We start from the raw sequence: 20,986 nt of genomic DNA, 5'->3' as shown, positions 1-20,986 counted from the left end.
CAGGCCATGCTGAGCGAATGCAACTCTAAAGGCAGAAATGGTAGCTTCTGCAGATGTGGAAGACACAGGAAAGACTTCTATCCACTTTGAAAACGTGTGACCTAGGAATGGTCCTCCAAAGCCAATGTGAAGCCTTGACCAGTGTCGTTGTGGAAAAGGCCATGGCGTCTGCTGAACCGGCTGTGCAGCTCGATGTTGAGTCTGGCACGTGGCGCAGCTCTTTACACTGTTGGCAATGTCATTGCATGTCAATGCCTGGCCACCAAACATGGCTCCTGGCAATCATCTTGCTCTTCTCGATACCCGGGTGGCTGGCATGAAGAACACCAAGAACTTGGGCCTGCAATGATTTTGGAATCACTACTCGAGGCTTGATCCCCAGAGTAGGCAACCCTCATGTAGACTGAGTTCTGAGCTTCTGGTATTGAAAGGGTTCCACTCTGGTCCCACTGGGAGGCTTTCTCCTTTCATAACAGCAAGAACATCATGACCCATGACGTTTTTTTGCTTTGTTTTATATGAGGTTAAAATACGGTCGGACGTAAGTATAATTTCGAAAATCCCACGCCTCGGTCCGAGTCACCCGAGTCGAAACTGGGGAAGGGGCTAAATGGGAAAATACGAAACGGGAAGGGCGTTTTGTGCCGGGTTGAAGCGGCATGGAACAAACGATAAGGTTGAAATGGGAACGGGTTCAAATGGGAGCAGGCGAAATAAGAAAGGGCGGAAGGGGAAAGTTGTTTTGCGCCGGGTTGAAGCGGGAGGGAACAAGCGTGAAGGATGAAATGGGAATGGGTTCAGACGGGAACCTCCCGCGGCATGATGCGGACACACAAACAGGAAACGATGGTTGAGAGCTAACTACTAATAATTCTTCTTTCCCTCCCTGTAGCAGGCCGAAATGACACGAGGCCTCCCACACTCAACTCTATGCCACACTCCCACAGAGTCATCTGCTGAAAGTGTGTATCCTCTTCATTTCACTTGCGTGCGAACTATAGAAATAAAAATTATTGGCACGGGACGTGCAAACTTAAAACAAAAATTGTTCATACGCGGTGTGCGAAACACAAATAAAAATTGTTCTCACGTGACGTGCGAATAGCGACACCCCCGTAAAACAGCTGACTGCCCAAAGCGCCGCGGTAGGCCCTTCGCAGAAACAGGCACAACCCGGGAAAAAGGTAAATATGCGCGTAATGCTCGCATTTTTTGTTTGGTGTCGAAATACGTCGTAATGTTATAGAACAACTTGAAAACTACACGGTCTGTCTGTTGTTCGAAGGCGAGCAGTGCGCCAGCCGCTTCGCCTCGGAACAGAACTCTATGCGGAACACATTTCCGGGCCATTTCGACGTTTTTGTTTTAGTGTTTTGGCTTCTGTAGTCCGCTTCTCGCCATTACTGCCGTTGTTCATGCGGCCGAGAAATACGGGTTTAAGCCACTGTCATACAGCGGTTGCTGTGTCTTTTTAAAAACCATCTTGTATGGCAACGTCTGAGGAGTGAAACCGGACAAGCCGATGGGCAGACAGAATCATTCCAGCCGTGTGAGTACCGCGGCACCCGTCCCCGCTGTGAGGTCTCACGCACTGTTACACACCCCGTCGATGGCCTCAACTAAGTTGCACAAAGACTAGAGATATATTTTTTTTGTCAGTTTCGAGATGCGTGATAGCTTCCGTTTCGCGAGGATTGCGCGTATCCAGGGGCGAAATAAACTGCGCGGGTATGCGTCTGCGGAGGGTGCGCACCTGTTAACCCTTAGAAGCAGATGGTACTTGGCAGATGATTTTGGATGCAGGAGCCCTTCCCGTTTGCATTGTTCTCTTCGTACGGCTCCATGATACGGCTATTTCCCGTAAAAATGGGACGGACTGCCGTAAGCTAGGCATCGCTTTTTGCAGTTCTTCATGTGGTCCTATTTGAGCCTTGTGAAAAGGGACACTGTCGGTCTGGCATCCCACGCCCGACGCCGCAGATGAGATCCTTGCCGTTCAGCCTCTCCTAAGATGCGTCTTACATAGCTTTAGCCCGTCCAGTGTGCGTACGCAATGCCACATTTTTCTCTTTTTTTTTTTTGCACACAGTGCAAATCGTAGGCATTTATTCTTTTAAATCCGCAGTTGCTTTTACCAGAATCCTTCAGTGCTGTTCTACAAAGCTCCAGCTATGTAAGTCGCGCACCTTACACGCTCGTCCTTACTTAATCACCTGACATACTTACCTCAAATCGCCTTCAGCATGTGACTCCATGCCACAGACTTTTCCCATGTGTCGGTTTCGTTTCGCGCCATGGTTCAGCTCTGGCTCCGTAGGAGCAGTAAAAGGCCACGACTTGTGCTGCATATCCGAAAGGGAAAACATCTCGAATGTAGAGGGACTCGGCGATTAAAGTGTCATTGCAGCATAAGTGTATTAACTGGGGTGAAAATAAAAAAGTTGTGCAACTTCTGCACCCCCGTTTTTGCGTAAGTAAGTAGCTGCACGCAGAAGCGCATTGTGCGGGCATGCGTGGGAGCGTGAAGTAGCAAAACGACATGTTGACTTTCTTTTTTTCCCATTCCATATTTTTGTCTCTCCCTCGCGTCCCTTTGGAGCCCAGCTGTTAGGCGAAACTGTTATTGGGAGACGGCAGAGGTGAAAAGTGGGCTCCTGACTGCGTGGAACCCAAGAGGAATAGGCGCTGAACGAAGACCATGTCGTTTTGGTGTCGTCCATTTTGTTTTGCACACTTGCACTGTGCGATCATTGAATGCCAGCCCTATCATTGAAGCCTTTCCCAAGAGCGAATGTGCGCTGGGACCAAGTTGTCAGTGGTGACGTTAAATTTTCAGCTGGGAATTTAATTCTAAACCACCTTGTTTCGCAAATAGCTTGTGCTGGGGTCCGAGTAGATGCAGTCAAATTGGTTGCACCACAGAAAGGGCATGGTGTGCGTGAGTATATGAGAGTGGGTGGAAGAGTTCACGGTCGAAAGAAAGCAGAAAACGAAGCATTTAGCTGTGGATACTGGCAAGTGTAGCTATTGTTCTGTGACATGCACCATGTTGAATGAACATAATTTCTATAGTACTCAGTGCACGTGGCTTGCAGTCTTTCGGCAGTGCTGGGAAGAAGTGTCTCTTGTGAGCTGTTGCGCTTCTCCATGACCTTGAGGCAGCGGCTGAGGTGCCTTCGCAGTTCAAGACATCACGGAAGAAAGCAGTGCCTGAAACAGGCTGAGCCAGTTTAATCGCCTCGTAATTCCCACGTGAAACGAAGCAAGCTGGGTGGTTCAAGCTATCGTGCGACTGCTGTGGGCATGCGTGTTGCAGCGACCATTTGTGGGGCTGTCTGGGGAAGGGCGCCACCGATGACCACTGCTGCAGGTGGGGAACCTGGGGGGGGGAACGTGCACCCCTGACTGCCCCCCTCCTCTTGTGCAGCGGCGGGGTTCCTGCGGTGGAGGCTGACATCAGGGCGGGGACGATGAGTCGGCAGGCGGCCGGCGGCGGCAAGGGCGGCGGGGGCAAGTCGGAGGCCGGCGGCGGCCGGGGGTCGGCAGCGGTGCCCTTTGCCCCCGTGTCGCCAGCAGCGTCGGCGTCCTCCTCGGCCCTGGCCAGCCTGTTTGAGTGCCCCGTGTGCTTCGACTACGTGCTGCCCCCGATCCTGCAGTGCCAGAACGGCCACCTTGTCTGCTCGTCCTGCCGCCAGAAGCTCACCTGCTGCCCCACCTGCCGAGGACCCATCGGTGGGGCCCCAATCGGGGAGGGAGGAGGCGCTGTAGGCACGGCTGCAGGGAGCACTGTAGGCGCTCTGCCCTCAGTCGGCGGGGCCGTGTGGGCCTCTGGGCTGCAGCTAAGCCCTGGCATAACCACATACAGTGTAACCGCGTTAATACAGATATTTGGAAACAACATACTGATTTGCAATGTAGGTTCATAGTTCTGTCTGCCCCATTGATAAAGCTTCTTTTACTGCAGATTCTTTTGCAAAACATTCAGATATAACAGACTGATTTCAGAGATTCTCAAGTTCGTTTTTTGCGCCTTTACAGTGGACTTTTTAAATGCGGGCAATCTTTCATTTCATACATTTACAATTGTGATTGATCACCAAAAACAATTTTTAGACGACAAATATAATTCCACATTAGTAGATGTGAAACTTTCTTGCTTGCCAAAATGAAGGCTGTTAAGTGCATTCAGTCATGCACTTGCAGTACTGTGAAACGTTGACGTAACGAAACCCCCGATTTAACAAACCACGTAATTTTTTTTAGCTTCAAGTGTATGCACACCATGTATTTTCACCCTGTATGTAACGAAGTCCCATTTGCCGAAATTTTATTGTAACGAAGTTTCATGAACTAGGCACGATATTTTAGCTGCAGAAATAGATTTTAAAAGACGTAAGTGGCGGAACGAGGCCTCGCTGAAGTGCGTACGGTGACTTGGGGCCGCAGATGCAGCGAGCCACAGTCCCTGAACGAGCTCCTTGCCTGCAAGCTGCGTATGGGGCCACTTTCCCCTTCTTTCAAGGGCGCTCATGCTTGTTTGCTTCCATGATGCACCGTTCCTGAAAGTGCGTGCTCAAGCATTGCTGGGTCTTTATGAGCCTTGCGCGCACTTTTCCCACGCCTCCATCCGCGACTGCGTGCCCACGGCGGCTTCTGCCTTGGCCAGAAAGCAATTCACGCTGCGTGCGGCAGTGGGAGGAGCCTGATGACTTTCGCCAATGGGGAGGCATGCACCCTATGGGGGGAGCTTCGAAGCACTCGGGGATGCCGGCTGACTCTGCCATAGATGATCAAGCTTGTCACCGCAGAGGATATTTGATGGACGCTTTTTTAAGCGGCACATAGGTCGTTTTACAGTGCAACAATAAAATGGGCTGTTGGGCTAGTTGGTGCATACGGAATGGGGGGCTTAGCACAAAAAAGACGAGGACGGGGGCAGACGAGGCGGGTGCTACTCACGACTCCATTTTGTTTTTCTTGCAGTTGTTAGTAGTGCCTGTCTCGTCTGCCGCCGTTTTCGTCTTTTTTGCGTTAAGCCCCCCATACAGTGCAAATTCCGCCCACATTATTAGCTTTTTTCCCGCACAAAGAACTTCGTCTGCCCCTCAAGTTGCGTATCAGTGAGAGGTTAGAGGCTGTCGCTGGAGCTACCCACATCGTGCGGGTGGTCTCTGCTGCTGCGTCAGTGCACCTGTGGCTTGCGAGGCGCGTTGTGGCGTGCGGAAAACACCCCATTTCGTTTCACGCTGATGTACGCGTAGGCGATTAAGCTGCCACAGAAACAGTGCGCGCGCCGTGTACGTGCCAGTTTTTCATTTGCAGGAACCATTCCACGTGGTTAACACTTCATTTTAGCTGCGAATTTCAATGTAGTGAAATTTCAGTGTAATGAAGTAAATTACGAATTTTACCATTTTCATTGCATCGTGGGTTGACTGTATGTGGAAGTGTGATGTTCTGGTGGTCAAGTGATAAATCAGTAGAATCTTGATGATACGAATCTTGCGGGATCGTGAAAAATATTCGTATCGTCCAAAATTTGTATGCACAAACACAGACCAAAAATTTGAGCGCTCAAAAAAGTTTTCGTTTACGTCTTTTCTTAGCTTTGCGCGAAGAAAGGTGCGTCGCCGAACAGTCCTTTGTGGAGCGCGTACAACTCGTCCCCTCACTCGCCGCACTGCCCGAGCTTGCTGCACGCCACAGCTGTCAAGGGCATGTACAGCTTCGCTTGCCGCCTCATCCACACTGGTTGCGTCCCGTGCTGCGTACTCCGATAGAAGCGCCGGCCACCCAGTCGCTCACCACTGAGTCGCCCACCTTCTTTCCTTCGGAGAGCATGCCACTGCCTGAGCCCGTGAACCCACCCGCTTTCAATTTCAAGCGAAAGGACGACGTTGTCAGCTTTCTCCCGGAGCACTTTTGCGCCGGTGTTCCCTGCCGACACAGTTACCTCTTCGAACCACGTCAGGAGGATGTTGTCAAGCTTGACTTGCTGGCCTGTGCTGGCCTGCTTGACGTTCACGCCGAAGGGCTGCAACAATGGTGCACAACGTCAACGGCGGCTGGCCGAGCTCTTTGGCCAAGTCGCTGCGCTTCCTTTTCGGTTCGCTGTGGGAATCTCCTCCTTGAAGGAAAGTGAGCTTGGTTGATTTGGTTGGGAGGAGCTCGTTCAGAGGAGAAGCCCCGCACACGCGTCTCGGCAACGGCGAGGAGCCACGTGTTCTTCCACCCAAGACTATTGAGACGCCAGCAACTTAGTGGCGTCGCTGCCTTCCCACGGCCATCTTCTCCCCGGCTGCACGGCCGCGGTACACTTGGTGCGGTGCGCGCGCTCTCGCAGCAGCAGCCCAGCCGTTGCCGCACAAAGAGTAGCAAAGAGGGGAGAGAGAGAGAGCCTCGCCGGCTCGATCGTATCATCTGCAGGGCCGCGCAGGTCCGTTCGTAGCAGCCGAAATTTTGCCCATTGCAAACAATGCAATGTCGCCAGGACTTGTCGGAAATTCGTATCATCGAGATTCCACTGTATAACAATGTTAGTGCAACAGGTCAGACGTTTATATATGAAAGTTACCATAGTTGAATCACAAAACATGTAAGCCCTCGTGCACTATAGACGGCTAAACCTCCAAGCTCAGCAACAGGACCTTTGCTTGCCGAACTGAAATTCGAAACAGCGCAAAAAGACGGGACAAGCAAACGACGACACAAGGCGCCTTGTGTTGTCGTTTGCTTGTCCCGTCTTTTTGCGCTGTTTCGAATTTCAGTATGCACCCCCAACTAGTCCAAACCACCGTTCTTTGCTTGCCCCTTGCTTATATTCATGTGGAGACAACGGTTTAGTTTGAAGGAGTGAAAGAGCAGTAATAATAGCGTGAGTGAATGAAGGCATGGAGAGGGGGCCACGCAACAGGAGCACAGCAAATGCAAGAAGACGCGTACATGGGATTTTGTGATGGGCTTCATAGCGTTGCGGGAAAATAATAAAACCACTGGGAAACTCAAGTCAGCCTGAAGGTTTGTCGGCTTTAAATATCGACCTTTTTCAGTTGTAACTGAATGTGGAGAAATGACCGGCATAGTTTTACTGTATTTTTTTATCAGTTGAAAAGTTCAAACTCCTGTTATAACAGACTTAGTATTTCATTGTTCATGCTTCTTTTACAGCAGACTAAAATTGCACTCACTATCATGTTCTGTCGTAGTAATGAGGTTATACTGTATGTGCTACCCATGGACTTGCATGTGCGCTGCCTACAAACTCGTTGCTTTTGTTTGCATTCGTTCGAGTGAAAACACCCAACTTGGAGACAGGTGAGAGGCCTCGTATGGCGGATCAGGTGCTGATGGGCAAAGCCACGCATCCTTGTCCAAAGCAGCAACAGCAGTGCAGGGGCACTAGCGTGGGGCCTGCGATGCGCGCGTGCTTTGGGGCAGGTCTGGCGACACTGCTAGGGGAGGCGCAAGTTCTTGCGCCAGCAGTAATGGGACCTCGGACACTGCACTGCAAGTGCCAAGCTGCTGCTGTTGCCCGCAGGGTGGCTTGAATCGGCTGTACTGAAAGTGCAGAACAAGTTGTTCTGCTGGGTCGATGGTCGAGGCGAAGGGCATAGGGCTCATTCAGCATGAAGTGATGTTAAATGTGTTACTTTGCCAAAGCAGTATTTTTGTTGCGTTGAAGATCGCTGTTCCCTGCAGTGGGAGCGCACTGTTGAGGGGCGTGAAAAGTGAGACGCGTGTGGCCACTGTGCGGCTGCTGCCAGCTTGGCGGACTGTGGCTTCCTCCCCGATGCGCAGGCAACATTCGCAACCTGGCCATGGAGAAGGTGGCCAACACGGTGTTCTTCCCGTGCAAGTACTCGCTCACGGGCTGCACTGCGCTGCTCTCCCACTCGGACAAGCCCGAGCACGAGGAGGCCTGCGAGTTCAGGTCAGCCCTTCGTTTGGCGTGTCGCAGGAAAGCCGCTTTCCCAGCAGGCCGCTCGGCCGCAGCACAGCAACAGTGCGGGTGAACGCAGGGCAAAAATCTCATCGGCACTGCACATGCACACACTTTGCCTTATGACGTCTGAAATTCAAACTGGAAGAACAGGAAAAGCAATGTTTGTGCGTAAATTCAGCTAACCATCAAGAAAGGCAAACTCTCTTTCGTGTGAGCGCACAGAGACTTGTCAGAGGGCTGACATATGGGGCTGGGAAAAATCGTGTCTCCGGTCAGTTGGGTGGTCACATCGTGCCCACTCGGAGGGGACTGTTTGTGCACATGGTGCATCCTCAACAACACCAATCTAGCTGGTGTGTAATTATTGCCTGTTGCAACTTGTTGGCGCCTCAAAGCTTTCCAGAACCAAACTTATGCCGAAGGGGTGCCTTCTCGGGAAGTTATCGGCACGAAAAGCAAGCTCTGTATAAAGAGCCGCTGAAGTGATTTGTAAGCGTTGCACAAGTAATTGCTCCGATTAGTCGGCAGTCCCTAGGCCATGCTTCGATTTCCGTGGGTGCAGTTGTGTAAATTTATTCATTGGAGAAATCATTTCAAAAGTGTGTTCTCCTTTCCGCATCCTGCTTGCCGACTCCCTGTGGGGTTTCTGTTCGACGCATTCTTTTCTGGATTGCTTTGACTGCGTGGCTCACCAGCAAAGTCAGTTGGGCGGCCGCTGGCAGGTCGTTGCAGGTCGATTGGCCCGTGAAAAGAGCCCCAACGAGGTTGGTGCCCAGAAGAATGGGGCTTTGTTTCGTCGGAGCGCAGCTGAATGAACTCGGAACAATTCCACACTAGTGCGTGTGCCACTGGGCGCATGCCGCTTTGCCGATTGCTTCACTGGAATGGTCATCTGCATGTGCCCAGGAAAAAAGTTGGCAAAGGTAAACTTGCTTATGAGAAATTGAAACGAACGGAACCTTTTATCGTAAAGCGTAAAACCAAAGTATGCGAAGCACTTTTTCGCAAGGGGAACTAGCAGACCAATCTGCACCCTACTAACCTTACGTTCACGATCGCTTTTTCTGCCGGAAGCGATGCTGTCGCTGTTGATCAGGCAGTTGTGGGGCTAGGGGAAAGCTGGCTGCACAGGCGTCATTCAGTAAATACTCAGTTTAGTAGTGCATGTCAAAACTGAGTAGGTCACCGAAGTAATTTTATGCACTATTTGCACTCATTTCATCAGCACATAGCAATCAGCACATAGTACCTCATCATAGCAATGGCGCTCTTGGCCTTAGATGCCCTTGCGCCAAAAAACCCCACCAAAGAAGAAAACTGAGTAGGCGTCAGTGTGTACCGTATTTACTCGCCTAATCCTCATCACGGCACTAAAACACCGGGACGCTCGTCTATACCTCGCAATAGAACGCTTGGTGCTTCAAGGACACGAGACTAACAACAAAGCTGTATACCTCTACCCCTCAATGGTTTCATTTTCGTTGGCAAAAACACCAAGGCACCAGGAATACACTTATACACTGCATGCTTTGCCCCTCCCCAGGTTTCACGTTAGGGGAGATGGCCCGGGATTTTCTCATTCTTCTTTCAGGCTTTGCTTTATACTTAAGTACAGTACACTCCCGGTAAAAAAAACTTGAAGAGACCGAAAAAAAATTAGTTCCATTTAACAGGAGTTTCCTTTAGTGTGAGAGATGTGCTAAAGCGGAAATTTACGTGCGTACACACTCGTAATACCATTTCATGGAACCCTAAGCACTAGAAGTGAACGAGCAAATAGATTTCAGAAAGCAAGAAAGCTACCAAGATTTAGGGACAGCATTCACAAAGTTTATTTGGCAACAATCAGTCACTGCACACTAAAAATGCATCAATTTGTTTTTGAGTCCTTGCAACTGTATCTTGAAGATGAGGATCTTCAGCAGCTGATGCTCATGGCAATGGGCCTGACAAGAAGTTCCATTTTTGGTTTCATTTACGCGATGATGCGGAAATTTTAGTTCTGATTACCGAAAGTTTTTTTTTACTTATCTGGATACAAAACGAACCGACGTACAGGCTACTATTCCGTTTAAGCAGCAATTCCCTTTAAGTGATTTTTGTTTATTGAGATTGTACTTGTACAGCTGTGGCAACTGTATAAATGGCACAGTATGTTTAATTGAGCTTGTCTATGCAATGCAAATGCAAACAGGAGTTTGACAAATACACTTTAGTGCCCCTTAAACGTCACCGCTGGTCGTCCGATGGTGCGTCTGAGTGAACAGGCTTTTTCAGGACATCTTATTAAATCCAGAAGGAACGAATTAGTGAAATACTATTTCATGTGGTTGTTCTGGAAAGGTTGTTGGAGCAGGTAAGATGCAGCGAAGGCAAATGTGCGTTGTGTTCACAACCCTCTTTAGAGCCCCCCGCCCAGTGCAGAGCTGCGTTTTCCTTTCCTCGAGTGTCGTCTGGGGCTGTCCCGGTAGTCCTGCTGCCTGTGCGTCAGGTGTGCATGGCAGCACTGGCGCAGTGGGACGGTTCCCTTCTCGGCTTTCCGTCTGAGTGGCGCGCCCTGCGCCCGGGTGCAGTGTCTACAGTGCAGCCCTTGCAGGGCAGGCCGGCCCCTGCTCGAGGCTTGGTGCGCATCGTCCTGGTGGCCCCCTTCAGCCCTTCCCCTTCTTCACCCCTGTGCAGGCCGTACCTGTGCCCGTGCCCCGGGGCGTCGTGCAAGTGGCAGGGCTCGCTGGACCAGGTGATGGCCCACCTCGTCCACTCGCACAAGTCCATCACCACGCTGCAGGGTGGGTGCCCTGGCCTCCCTGGTGCCCCTTGCCGTGGGGCCGACAGCGGCATCGCGAGAGTAGCGGTGGCCCGCCTCGTGGCTGCGTGCCCAGCTGGGGAGGGGTTGGGTGGGGCTTGGGCCGAGGCGGGCTGCGGTGGGCAGCACAGTCTCCCACCTGGCTCAGCCAGCGGCAGCCCCTTGTGAAAGTGTCCCACGCCGACGCACGACAAAGCGGCCCTTGAGGCGGCTCGGTGGGATCGCCGCAGGGGCTCGGGGGCGCTGCACGTGGCCAGGGGTCGCTGGGGACGCGGTATCCGAGGGCAACCTGGGCTCGTGACGGTGGATGTAACGGAGATCAGTGGCGGTGTGGTTGGCCGGCTTCTGTGACCAGGAGCTAAGGCTTGCAACCCTTGGCGAGAACAAGTGGCCGCGGTCTGTGACAGGGAGGGTGCCATCGTGCAAAAAGATGACCAGCAAAGTCTGCGGCCACAGTTGTTTGGGCGGGCACGTGTGATTGCAAAGCAAATTGCCTAATTGTAGACCGAACTGTGGCTCTAGGCATTCCCTAGATAGTCTTACGGTGGTTACCTCTGTCAATCTGTATGTAATGCACAGCCACAAATCAGAAGAATCTACCGCAGCATTTGAAGCTTGTGCGCCACGAACACTTCTACATAAATGTATGGGGCCCCTTTAAAGTATGCATGAAAAAGACGGCAGTATGCAGTTACCGTATAAACCGGAATATAGGTCAAGTTTTTTCCCAAAAAAATCCGCACAAAAGTCACCCCTCGTCTTATATAGCGGTCATTGGCAGAATGTAAATCGTTGTCTGGCAACAATGTGCAAGCGTAGTCCGTCGCCATCATGGAGCAGCGTTGCCAGATGGTGAAATTCGGGGGCTACTGGTGTTGAGGTACCAATACGGCTACACCAGACAATATCTGGTGAAAACTGGTTAAAAAAGTGTGTTGTTTCTTTGAACTAGACTGTTTTATTTCTTGAATGAAAGCTTTTTCCGCATATAAACACCAAATGCCGCTGGACTGTCTGAGCATGCGTGTTCTAATGTGCTTGATAAGTATATTGGGTTTTCACTATACTGCTTGAAAGTAACGAAAGCTCAAATGGTGCATTTTTTATTTCAAATACACCACAATGAACCACAACCTCCGAATTTTTTAACGGAGGGCGTGTACCCAAAAGCGTCCTGAGGTTCCCTCTCTAAATGGTTACAGCTACATAAGTTTTGTATGGCATGTTTATTATAAAAAAATAGTGCAATGTTAAATCCTCACATACTAACTAAAGAGAAATTTACGTTGTACCAGGTCTTGTGTTTCAGTATAGGTGAGAAAGCATAGCGACAACTGAATTGGATGCGCAGTAACCTGCTCTGCGAGCGTGCCCATCGAACATGGAATAAGGGTTCCTTAGACAGGTACTGCGATATGTATGAATACGAAGTAATAGATCACTTCGTTTGAAACTACTTTGCGAAGTTTTTAAAAGAGATTAATTTTTTACAGCTCATTTCATACTGTGCGTAATTACAACCTGGCCCTCTACACCAGCCATCCCATTTGTTTTTAAACAGCTTCTGCTTCACTTTAGTTTACAATTGTAATTTTAATTCTCATCGCTTTTATTAAATCACAATTGTTTCTGGCGCTCTTTGCCCTCGTCGGCCTTGCGCCATAAAAAGACAATCATCATCATCATCATCATTGAAACTACTTTGCCCATTTAATGATATAGGTAACTGAGTAACACTCTTCGATTTTTAATTATGAGATGATCAAATCACCCCTGGGTAGGCTGGATGGATTCCCATAAGCAACCAAAACGCCATATCAAAAGGCTGTGTTTTTGAGAACTACATGCGCAGAAGACGTGAAGGATCCAAAACAATGTAATAGTGGCTGTATTTAGTGCTGGTGAAATTTGGGCCAGGAGATGGTGTCGATGGGTATTTTCAATCTGGCAACGCTGTCATGGAGCTCCATGGTCGCCATCGCCATTCGTGTCGGACTACTCTCTCGCACTATCAGGCCTTTATTTGATTTCGCTTTTCTCTAGTTTTTCGTCTTTTACTCGTCTATTGTGCGTGCGTGTGTACATTTCTGTTCCGAGATGAGTGGCGGCAGTCGACGCCAGTTTACCGCGGCGTTTAAGCTGACGCCGATTGAGTCACCAAGCACAATGGGAATATGGCAGCGCAACGCCAGTTAGGCGTTCCGGAGAAAAGTTTGCGGTACTGGCGGAGCCAGAAAGCTAAGCTGTGCGCGTGCAACCCCCGAAACCGATCGTTCCGTGGACGTCGAGCGTTGCACCCAAAGTTGGAGAACAAAGTGGCAGACTTTGTCCGGGAACTTCGCTCACGATCGCTCCGGAGGCCATGCGCGGACAGGCTCCGCGAACTGTACAATGAGTGGATAGCCGGCGACAACAAAAAGACCTATACGGGTCGGTTGCGACCGTGTCAAGCTGGGTGTCCTTCTCTGGGCAGTCGCTGCCCGACGACATGGTTACACGAGCGTTCAGGAAGTGCTCCATCAGCAACGCGCCTGATGGCGTGGAAGATGACAGTGCGAAGCAGTCATCCTCGGACGACTGTCTTCGGCAGGCATAGTGAGTGGCAGTGACGGACGGGCGTCGAAAATAAATTATATATATAGACATTGTGAGTGCGCTTCTGTGCCGAATTATTTTTTTTTGTCAACTTTTCCCACCTCAAGGTAGGGGTCGACCTATAATCCGGTTTATACGGTAACTCTTTCGCTACCGCAGAAAATTGACCAATTTTTAGGGGTCCAAGAAAACATTTTTTTTCCTGCTAAAAAATTGGTTAGTCACTAATTGCAGGAGCACAAAATGCAGATTATTTAACGGCCTTTCCAATAACACCAGTTTTCAAAGGTTTTCATATATCAAAAAAATATCAAAATCAAAATTTTTGTCAAGTTGTCGAAAAAAATGATAAAAGAGGAGTTGTGTATATCAAACCACCGGTAGTAGAAAAAAATTAGAATATACATTTTGTAGGGAAACATTTCAAAAACACACTCTAAAAAAAATGTCGACTTGCGCGGAACAGTTTTTCAGATATATAAAAAAAATGTTAGCACGCACGGTGCTCGTGTCATGCGGTGAAGCCCAACCTCTAATTCAAAATGTGCAATTTCGGGTGGTTCCCTAGAATAAATCTGACGGTTTGACGTTATCAGAGGCACCAATTTTCCCCCACATAACGTTAAAACATCTTGTCAATGGCTGACTTTGCATTTACAGCGAGCACAATATTTGGGACAAGCACGCGATGCGGAAAAAAACATGCATGAAGTTGAAAACGGAACGCCGTGGCTGATGCGTGTTGTCGTTCACGGCCAGTTATCTCTCAAAACATAAAGCTGAGCTTTATTATCATCTTCTTACTCGTAATTGTAGCCTTGCTCGCAAAAATGAGGTACAATGAGCTAGAATTGTGACCTGCGATCTTTGGCCGAGTAGCAGTTGCGCGCTGAAAAAGATCAGCACAACGAGCCTCCTCTATTGCAGCGCCACCTAACATTTTTCAAATGAAACAGTACAAAAACTTATCAGAGACTCCGTCCGAATAGACAGTTCAACTAAGCAGCAACATTAGACACCCGGATATACCCTCGCATGGAAACGAAACTGGAAGGCGAACAGCTGGCAGTGTAAGGCCGGTTTGAAGCGCTGTCCTCGGCGGAACAGATATCTGGTGACTGGGTGTGACCTTTTGACTTGCATCTGAAGTTCTTATCGCAGAAATCGGGTTAGGGTGGTGGGAAATCAGGAGCGCCGTGCTTTGTTCGAGGATCAGTCGCGGATGCTTCAGGCGCCATGGCAGGTAGCCTTGAAGTTGGGTAACTGCATAGTAGCGCTAAATATGAATTTCGCGATGCAGAAACGAAACCGAAACTGTTGTAAACTGTTTGCGAATGGTCCTGGGGTAAGTAGAACTACCACAGTACTTAGAACAACTTGCGCAAAGGCAATAAAACTGCCTAAAATCATCAAGTAGCTTTGCAACTAGGCACTGCTTGACATTTTCAGCCGATTTCTGGGATTATTACTGTCAGAGCGCGAACCTGACGATTGAAAATCGTTTGCTAGTTCCCCATTCACGCTCTGATAGCAAAAAACAAGCGCTGGTGCAGAGTAATTACGAGTTGCACGCATTCTTCGTTGGTAGCCGTGACGCGTGATGAGCACGCCCCTTTTCCACACCCAGGTGATTCAAAAGCGTGTCAAAAATCACGTTTCCGTTGCAAAAATGAAAACAAAACTGATTTTGAAAGGCCATTTTCTGATCTAACTCCGAACAGCTTTACTTGTTCGAGAAACGCCTGGAACGCTATGAAAAGGCGCTCCCAAAAGTATCGATCAAATTGATCGATTTTGATAGGCGCGGTAGCGAAAGAGTTAAAGGGACCCTGCAACACTCTTCGTGCAGTGCAAGTAAACCTGCGCGACGTTTAGATTAGACTTCCAGGAACACCCGAGCTAAATATTGTAGCGTGGCACAAACTCAAGAAGATGACGTTGGTGGTAAAAGGACAAACAGATTTATTAAAAGGGGAACTTGTGCCTCACCAAAAGGAACGCCCTAGTCCCGCTGCCACCGAGCTCTCTCGCGCCGCCACGCGTGTCCCTTCTTCTTCTTCAGCACGTGGCTTAGTTGGTTGGCCGCTGTTGATTGGTTGGTTGCTCCGCGAGGAATCCTTTCTTTGTTTGTTCTTTGTGGCCGGGCGCGTGCAACAGGCCATGCCGTGACAATATTACATGTGCACGGGAAGCGGTAAGCACGCAAATCACCATGAAAGACGCAGAAAAACCAACCGCACTCTCTTCAATTCTCCTCATTATGCACCCCTGGCATGGCCATAGAGTTTCATACAATAATAACTAGAGGGGAAACTGGCGCTAGTGTCAACGCGAACATGGCAGCGGCGCTTACGCTTCAATGGGAATGATGGGTAGTTGTGGAACCGGATTGCGTAGGATCAAAACAAGCTTCTGGCTGCGCAAATTGTGTTTTTTGACAAAAAAACGCTTATTGTCCAGTTCTCTGTTTACAAATTACATGGCGAACAAAAAAGTTACTGACAAAAAACTGGTTTTGTGCAAAATAAAATGCCGCGTTAAATAAAAAGCAGACGCGGAGTCGAGGAGGTTTGCGGAGCAGGTTTGCCATTTGCCGCCAACTACAGCAGGACGCGGACTTTTTTACAAACTACTTGTAAGAAGTTTCGGCGCTGGTGGTTTGTAATAGGAAGCGAAAAGTTTTGGGCTCATAAAAAAAAGAAACTGATTACCTTTGGAGAAGTTATTCTTGCCTGAATTAGTGACATTCATCAAGCTGCGTTCCTATCAGCCGCCGATACTGCTGGTCTACGTTGTAGGAGCCGGCGTTCGCACGGAAGGTGTGGCTGTTCCAAGCGATTCGCAACCGTCGTTAGCTTCGACAATACATTGCTCTGCCGAATAAGGAGCGCCGCAACTCCTTATTCGCAGACAACTTCGCCGCACAGAGTGCTGTCATTTGTGTTTTCGTGCTCGCTGTGCCAGCAACGAATTGATAACCCACCCAATTCGCAACTATAGTTATGAAACTTTCTACTCAGGGTGGCGTCAGTGCGCGCACGATATGCAGTTCAAGCAGAAACGTATTTTTGATAGCTTCTTCCAACACACCGCATAGGCAAATGCGTTCATGTAAATCCATAACGAAAACGAAACTGCCTGCAATCCATAGTAACTTCCGCAAGCCATTGAGCGCCAATCCGAATCCACAACTACCCATCACGCCCATTGAGGCGTACGATCGCAGCGCCAGTTTCCACTCTAGTTATTTGTATGAAACTCTATGGGCATGGCCTCTGCGACGTTAATGGGGCCATGGCTGTCCTGGCTGTCCTATCGGCTGTCACTGGTCAACTTCGCGGCTAAATTCTGGCATTTCCTGTGACAATCAGCCGTCGTCGGCGCTGTGTATGAACCTCTTCTATGTCTGAACCTGTCCGCATGCTTTTGGTGTTTCTTTTGTTTTGAGTGCGCACGGAGTTTGAGTGACGAACTAAATATTCCACTTTAAACGAGCCCACTCGGCAACAAACGTTTATTGCTCCAAAAAACCCCTACCAGCCTGGGCGCTTGCTTGCGAGCAGGCCACCATGCCTGCTTTTTTGTGGCACCAGACCGGAAATAGACCTGTCCACGTTGCGGGGAAAAAGACGAAACTCCCTGGCCTGTGACATATCGAAGGCCGCCGAACAGAACGCCGCGCACCGCCCCCCTCTCCGGGAGAGAGCGCGCAGCTTTCGTCGCATTGTCCGCGGTTGAGTTGAGAGGGAACATTTATGCGCGATTTTTCATCGCGCGTAGTTTCGGTGATAGTGAACAGATTTTCATAATTCTTGCGGGAGGAGATTGCTGGGACAATAGACTTTACCCCCAAATACATTCCAAGTAGTCGATGGTAAGTGTTGCAGGGTCCCTTTCAACCAGGGAGTAACGAACCTCTTTTTAACGAATTCCTGCATTTAAGGGGGGACGTTGGTCTTAAAACAACTTCTTTTAATTTTCCAGTAAACTTTGTGAAACTTGCCAGTCTTGCTATTTTTTGTCCACTGATTTCAAATATGCCACTATTTTTGCAGTAGGTCAATTAGTTCCTGAGATAATTGGAGATAATTAACCATTTTTGCCCAAACAATAGACAAAACAGTGTTAGCTGCAAAACTGTAATCTTCATATTTTCCAATACTATGAACCCTGGGGAATGCAATATAGGAAGCAGTTTTCTGATGCACCGCTTGGAACTAATTTCACAGTTCATTAAACTTTGGTGTTTGAAACAGGCAATTGAAATGGTTCTTTGCCACTGGTGCCACCAAGGTTTAATGAGCTGTAAAATGACTTCCCAGGGGTGCATCAGAAAACTGCTTCCTATATTGCATTCCCAAGGTTTAATATTATTGGAAAATATGAAGATTACAGTTTTGCAGCTAACACTGTTTTGTCTATTGTTTGGGCAAAAATGGTTAATTATCTCTAATTATCTCAGGAACTAATTGACCTACTGCAAAAATAGTGGCATATTTGAAATCAGTGGAGAAAAAATAGCAAGACTGGCAAGTTTCACAAAGTTTACTGGAAAATTAAAGAACTTGTTTTAAGACCAGTGTCCCCCCTTAACCAAGTTTTTTTATTGCCCAGTGCCACATCCATAAAAATTCGTGTATTTTTTACCACCATGTTATGGAGGTGGCACTGTGATTTACCTTGATGCGACAAATTTTCAGCCACAATCCTTTAATACCTTCAGCTGCAGTGTCGGTAAAAAAATTTGAGTGCATGGGGAAAGTTTTGTGAGACAAATCTTGTGCTGCTGAGCCCAAGGACGCCGCTTCGATTCCCAGCCAACCCCGCACGGGGCGCCTCGAGTAATCTTGGTGGCGGTGAGTGGCGACACCGCGTGCCCCAAGCTAACGTACTTAAGCCCTCATGTTCGAGAGTTGAGCCAACTGGCCTGCAGTGCTGGTTCGGATCAGGCATAAGCCCAAGGCCGAGTTGGATCAGTCTGGTGAGGGGACTAGTTGGGCCACAGACCCAATCTACCTTTACTGGAGCCAGCATTTGTCTTCCAGTCCGGTTACTGTACCCGATAAAGGTCCCTCAGGTCTTGCAACCTCTTCTCACGTGGTCGACTCCCTGGGCAACAGAGGAATGTGCTTGTTTCACAGCAGTGGTGACGGGGTGTGTGAGCAACCCTCTTCAACACAGGGCCGCCATGTGTGTGGGTGTGAAGTTCGCTCGCTCAGCGCCCACGCTCTGGTGACGAGCTTGGTTCCCCTTGCGCAGGCGAGGACATTGTGTTCCTGGCGACGGACATCAACCTGCCCGGGGCGGTGGACTGGGTGATGATGCAGTCGTGCTTCGGCCACCACTTCATGCTGGTGCTGGAGAAGCAGGAGAAGTACGACGGCCACCAGCAGTTCTTTGCCGTGGTGCAGCTCATCGGGTCGCGCAAGCAGGCCGACAACTTCATCTACCGCCTCGAGCTCAACGGCCACAAGCGCCGGCTCACCTGGGAGGCCACGCCCCGCAGCATCCACGAGGGCGTCCAGGCGGCCATCATGAGCAGCGACTGCCTCGTCTTCGACACCAGCATCGCCCAGCTGTTCGCCGACAGCGGCAACCTGGGCATCAACGTCACCATCTCGCTCTCCTGATGGCTGTGACAAGGACAGATGCGGCGGCAGTGCGTCCCCTCACAGGGCTGTGCATTGCTCATCCGGTCACCATCGGCGGGCCGCTGTGGCGAGTCGTGTTGAACAAAGCACGTCTGTGGCAGCCCAAAGAACTCGCTGCAAGCCGCTCGCAGCATCGCCCAACATGGAAGGGACAGGCCTGCAGTCCGGCTGCTGAACATTTTACACAGTTGAAGCGCGTTTATTTCTTTCCTCTTCTCTCTCAGAAGGCGTAGAAACTGATCCAGATGGGCAGCTGCACTGGAAATACTTAACACGTGTTTAGCTGTGGCCGGAACGATCTCTCGCGACCATTGTTTCAGCTCTGTGCAACTGTGCAGAGGTATGTAGACACCCGGAGTGTGCTCACTGCGCGTGTAGTGTGGTCGACTTTGCGAAGATCCGTTTGACTTCAAGCAGTTTACCTTTGATGTTTGGCAGTCTGGCGGGAAATTTCACACTGCAAGGACGGATATAAGGTAGCGAATTGGGCGAGTTGGAGTGCCAGATGGTCAGTGCAGATGAAAACCGGACAAGAAGAGTAAGGACGACACAAGCGCAAGGACGGAGTTAGCCAAGTTGTGGGGACTTTTATGTTCAAGTGTGTTGTGCACCAATTAAAACTTTTGTTGTCTGGCTTCCTCTGCGTTGCTTCAGAAAGAGTTGCAATGAAATGTGTGTACGTTGCCAACTTTGTGCTCTTGCGCCACAAGGAGAGTAAGCGAAAAGTCCCGAGGCTCTGGCGAAAATTGGAGCAAATTTCTACCTGGCAAACTTTCGCGCAAGCTCCCTCGCACATTCATCGTAGCGTGGTAAAAAATGATGCACACGTGCGAAGCCAGGTGTATTCTGTCCTGCGCAGTTTATCTTTGTGTCCATGGGTGGCTGGATACGCCATGGGGGCAATGCGAATGCAAAACGTGTACATATGTTGCATAGTAGGGAAATAAATCTTTTAGTACCAACATCATCTGAAGTGTCTTGAGTCTTGACATTGCGTGGGCTCACTGAGTGAACTCCCCAAGGCATTCCATCTTGCATTCTAGCCTCCTACAGTATTTTCACCCTCACGATAAAGCCAGAAAGAAGAAAAGAAAAGCACTGACGACTACTATACTACTCCCTAATGCGGAATTCGTGCGCAGGGCAAACTGCAGTCTTCTCGGTCGCGGCACATATCTGCTGCGTCTCGGGCAGTGGTCGCGTCATCAGCGAACACACGGCAGTGCGCGCTACTGTGGTGTTGCAGTGAACTGTGCCCCTCGCATCTCGCAGCATGTCGCCGCTGCTGGCCACCATGTTGTGCATTGTGCTCGAACCTCCCTCACGGCGGGTGCGAAGCTACTAAAACCTGACTGGAACACGGACGTTGTTGCCAGCATACTCTACAAACGCGTGCTGGCAACACTGCTTCGTCCTGACCGCAACCGACGCTGAACGCTGCCCCTCACGGCTACGCTGGCAACACTTGCAACGCGCACTGAACCAACGTCCGTGTTGCGGTCAGGTCAGCTGTGCTGCCGTGCTGCCCATCAGCAACAGGACGCGTCTGCCGAGCTACAGTGAATCGGCAGCCCAGCTTTATTTGGAAGCTCCTGCAATGTGCCCTTCTTGCTGGTTGCTTTCTTCAAACTGCTGCTGAGTGTTTTCCGTGCGAGGAGGAGGAGGAACAACTTTAATTGCACAGCATGTCAGCGCAAAACGCGCTGGATGAGAGTGGATCCCTCTTCACAGGATTCCATATGCTGTCTTCGCCACCTGGCCCCTGGTAACCAGCCGTAGCTGATCCTCCAAGGCGGGGCTGGACAGCAAGATCTCCCATCGCTCGCTAGGGGTAAGGGTGGGGTTCTTAGTGGAGGAGTTGCTGATGAGGGGTGGGTGTTTTGGGCTGACGTCGCACTCTCCTATCATGTGGCGAAGAGTACCGAGCTGCTTGCATAACGGGCAAGTCTTGTCGTACTGATTTGGGAACATGCTGTTCAGTAAGCGAGGGTGAGG

General features: G+C 49.8%; 1 protein-coding gene across 2 annotated transcripts; it reads left to right on the top strand.

Annotated features, from left to right (window-relative positions):
- Positions 1–1,049: 1,049 nt before the first annotated feature.
- LOC144177735 (E3 ubiquitin-protein ligase Siah1-like) lies at positions 1,050–19,958 on the top strand. Of its 2 annotated transcripts, none has more exons than XM_077705316.1 (5): positions 1,050–1,184; positions 3,428–3,732; positions 7,798–7,930; positions 10,622–10,728; positions 18,600–19,958. In XM_077705316.1, exons 2-5 carry the CDS (start codon positions 3,471–3,473, stop codon positions 18,968–18,970), a joined length of 873 nt encoding a protein of 290 aa, XP_077561442.1. In that variant the 5' UTR covers positions 1,050–1,184; positions 3,428–3,470; the 3' UTR covers positions 18,971–19,958. The 2 variants fall into 2 exon arrangements, with proteins under 2 accessions (XP_077561442.1, XP_077561441.1); XM_077705315.1 differs by lacking the exon at positions 1,050–1,184 and adding an exon at positions 1,204–1,549.
- Positions 19,959–20,986: the final 1,028 nt, after the last annotated feature.

Source organism: Haemaphysalis longicornis, unplaced genomic scaffold (genome assembly GCF_048455015.1).
Source record: "Haemaphysalis longicornis isolate Haplotype H1 unplaced genomic scaffold, Haemaphysalis longicornis Haplotype H1 scaffold_30, whole genome shotgun sequence".
NCBI classification, from domain to species: domain Eukaryota; kingdom Metazoa; phylum Arthropoda; class Arachnida; order Ixodida; family Ixodidae; genus Haemaphysalis; species Haemaphysalis longicornis.
The sequence above is the reverse complement of the archived record's forward strand: the minus strand, read 5'-3'. Positions and strand labels throughout refer to the sequence as shown.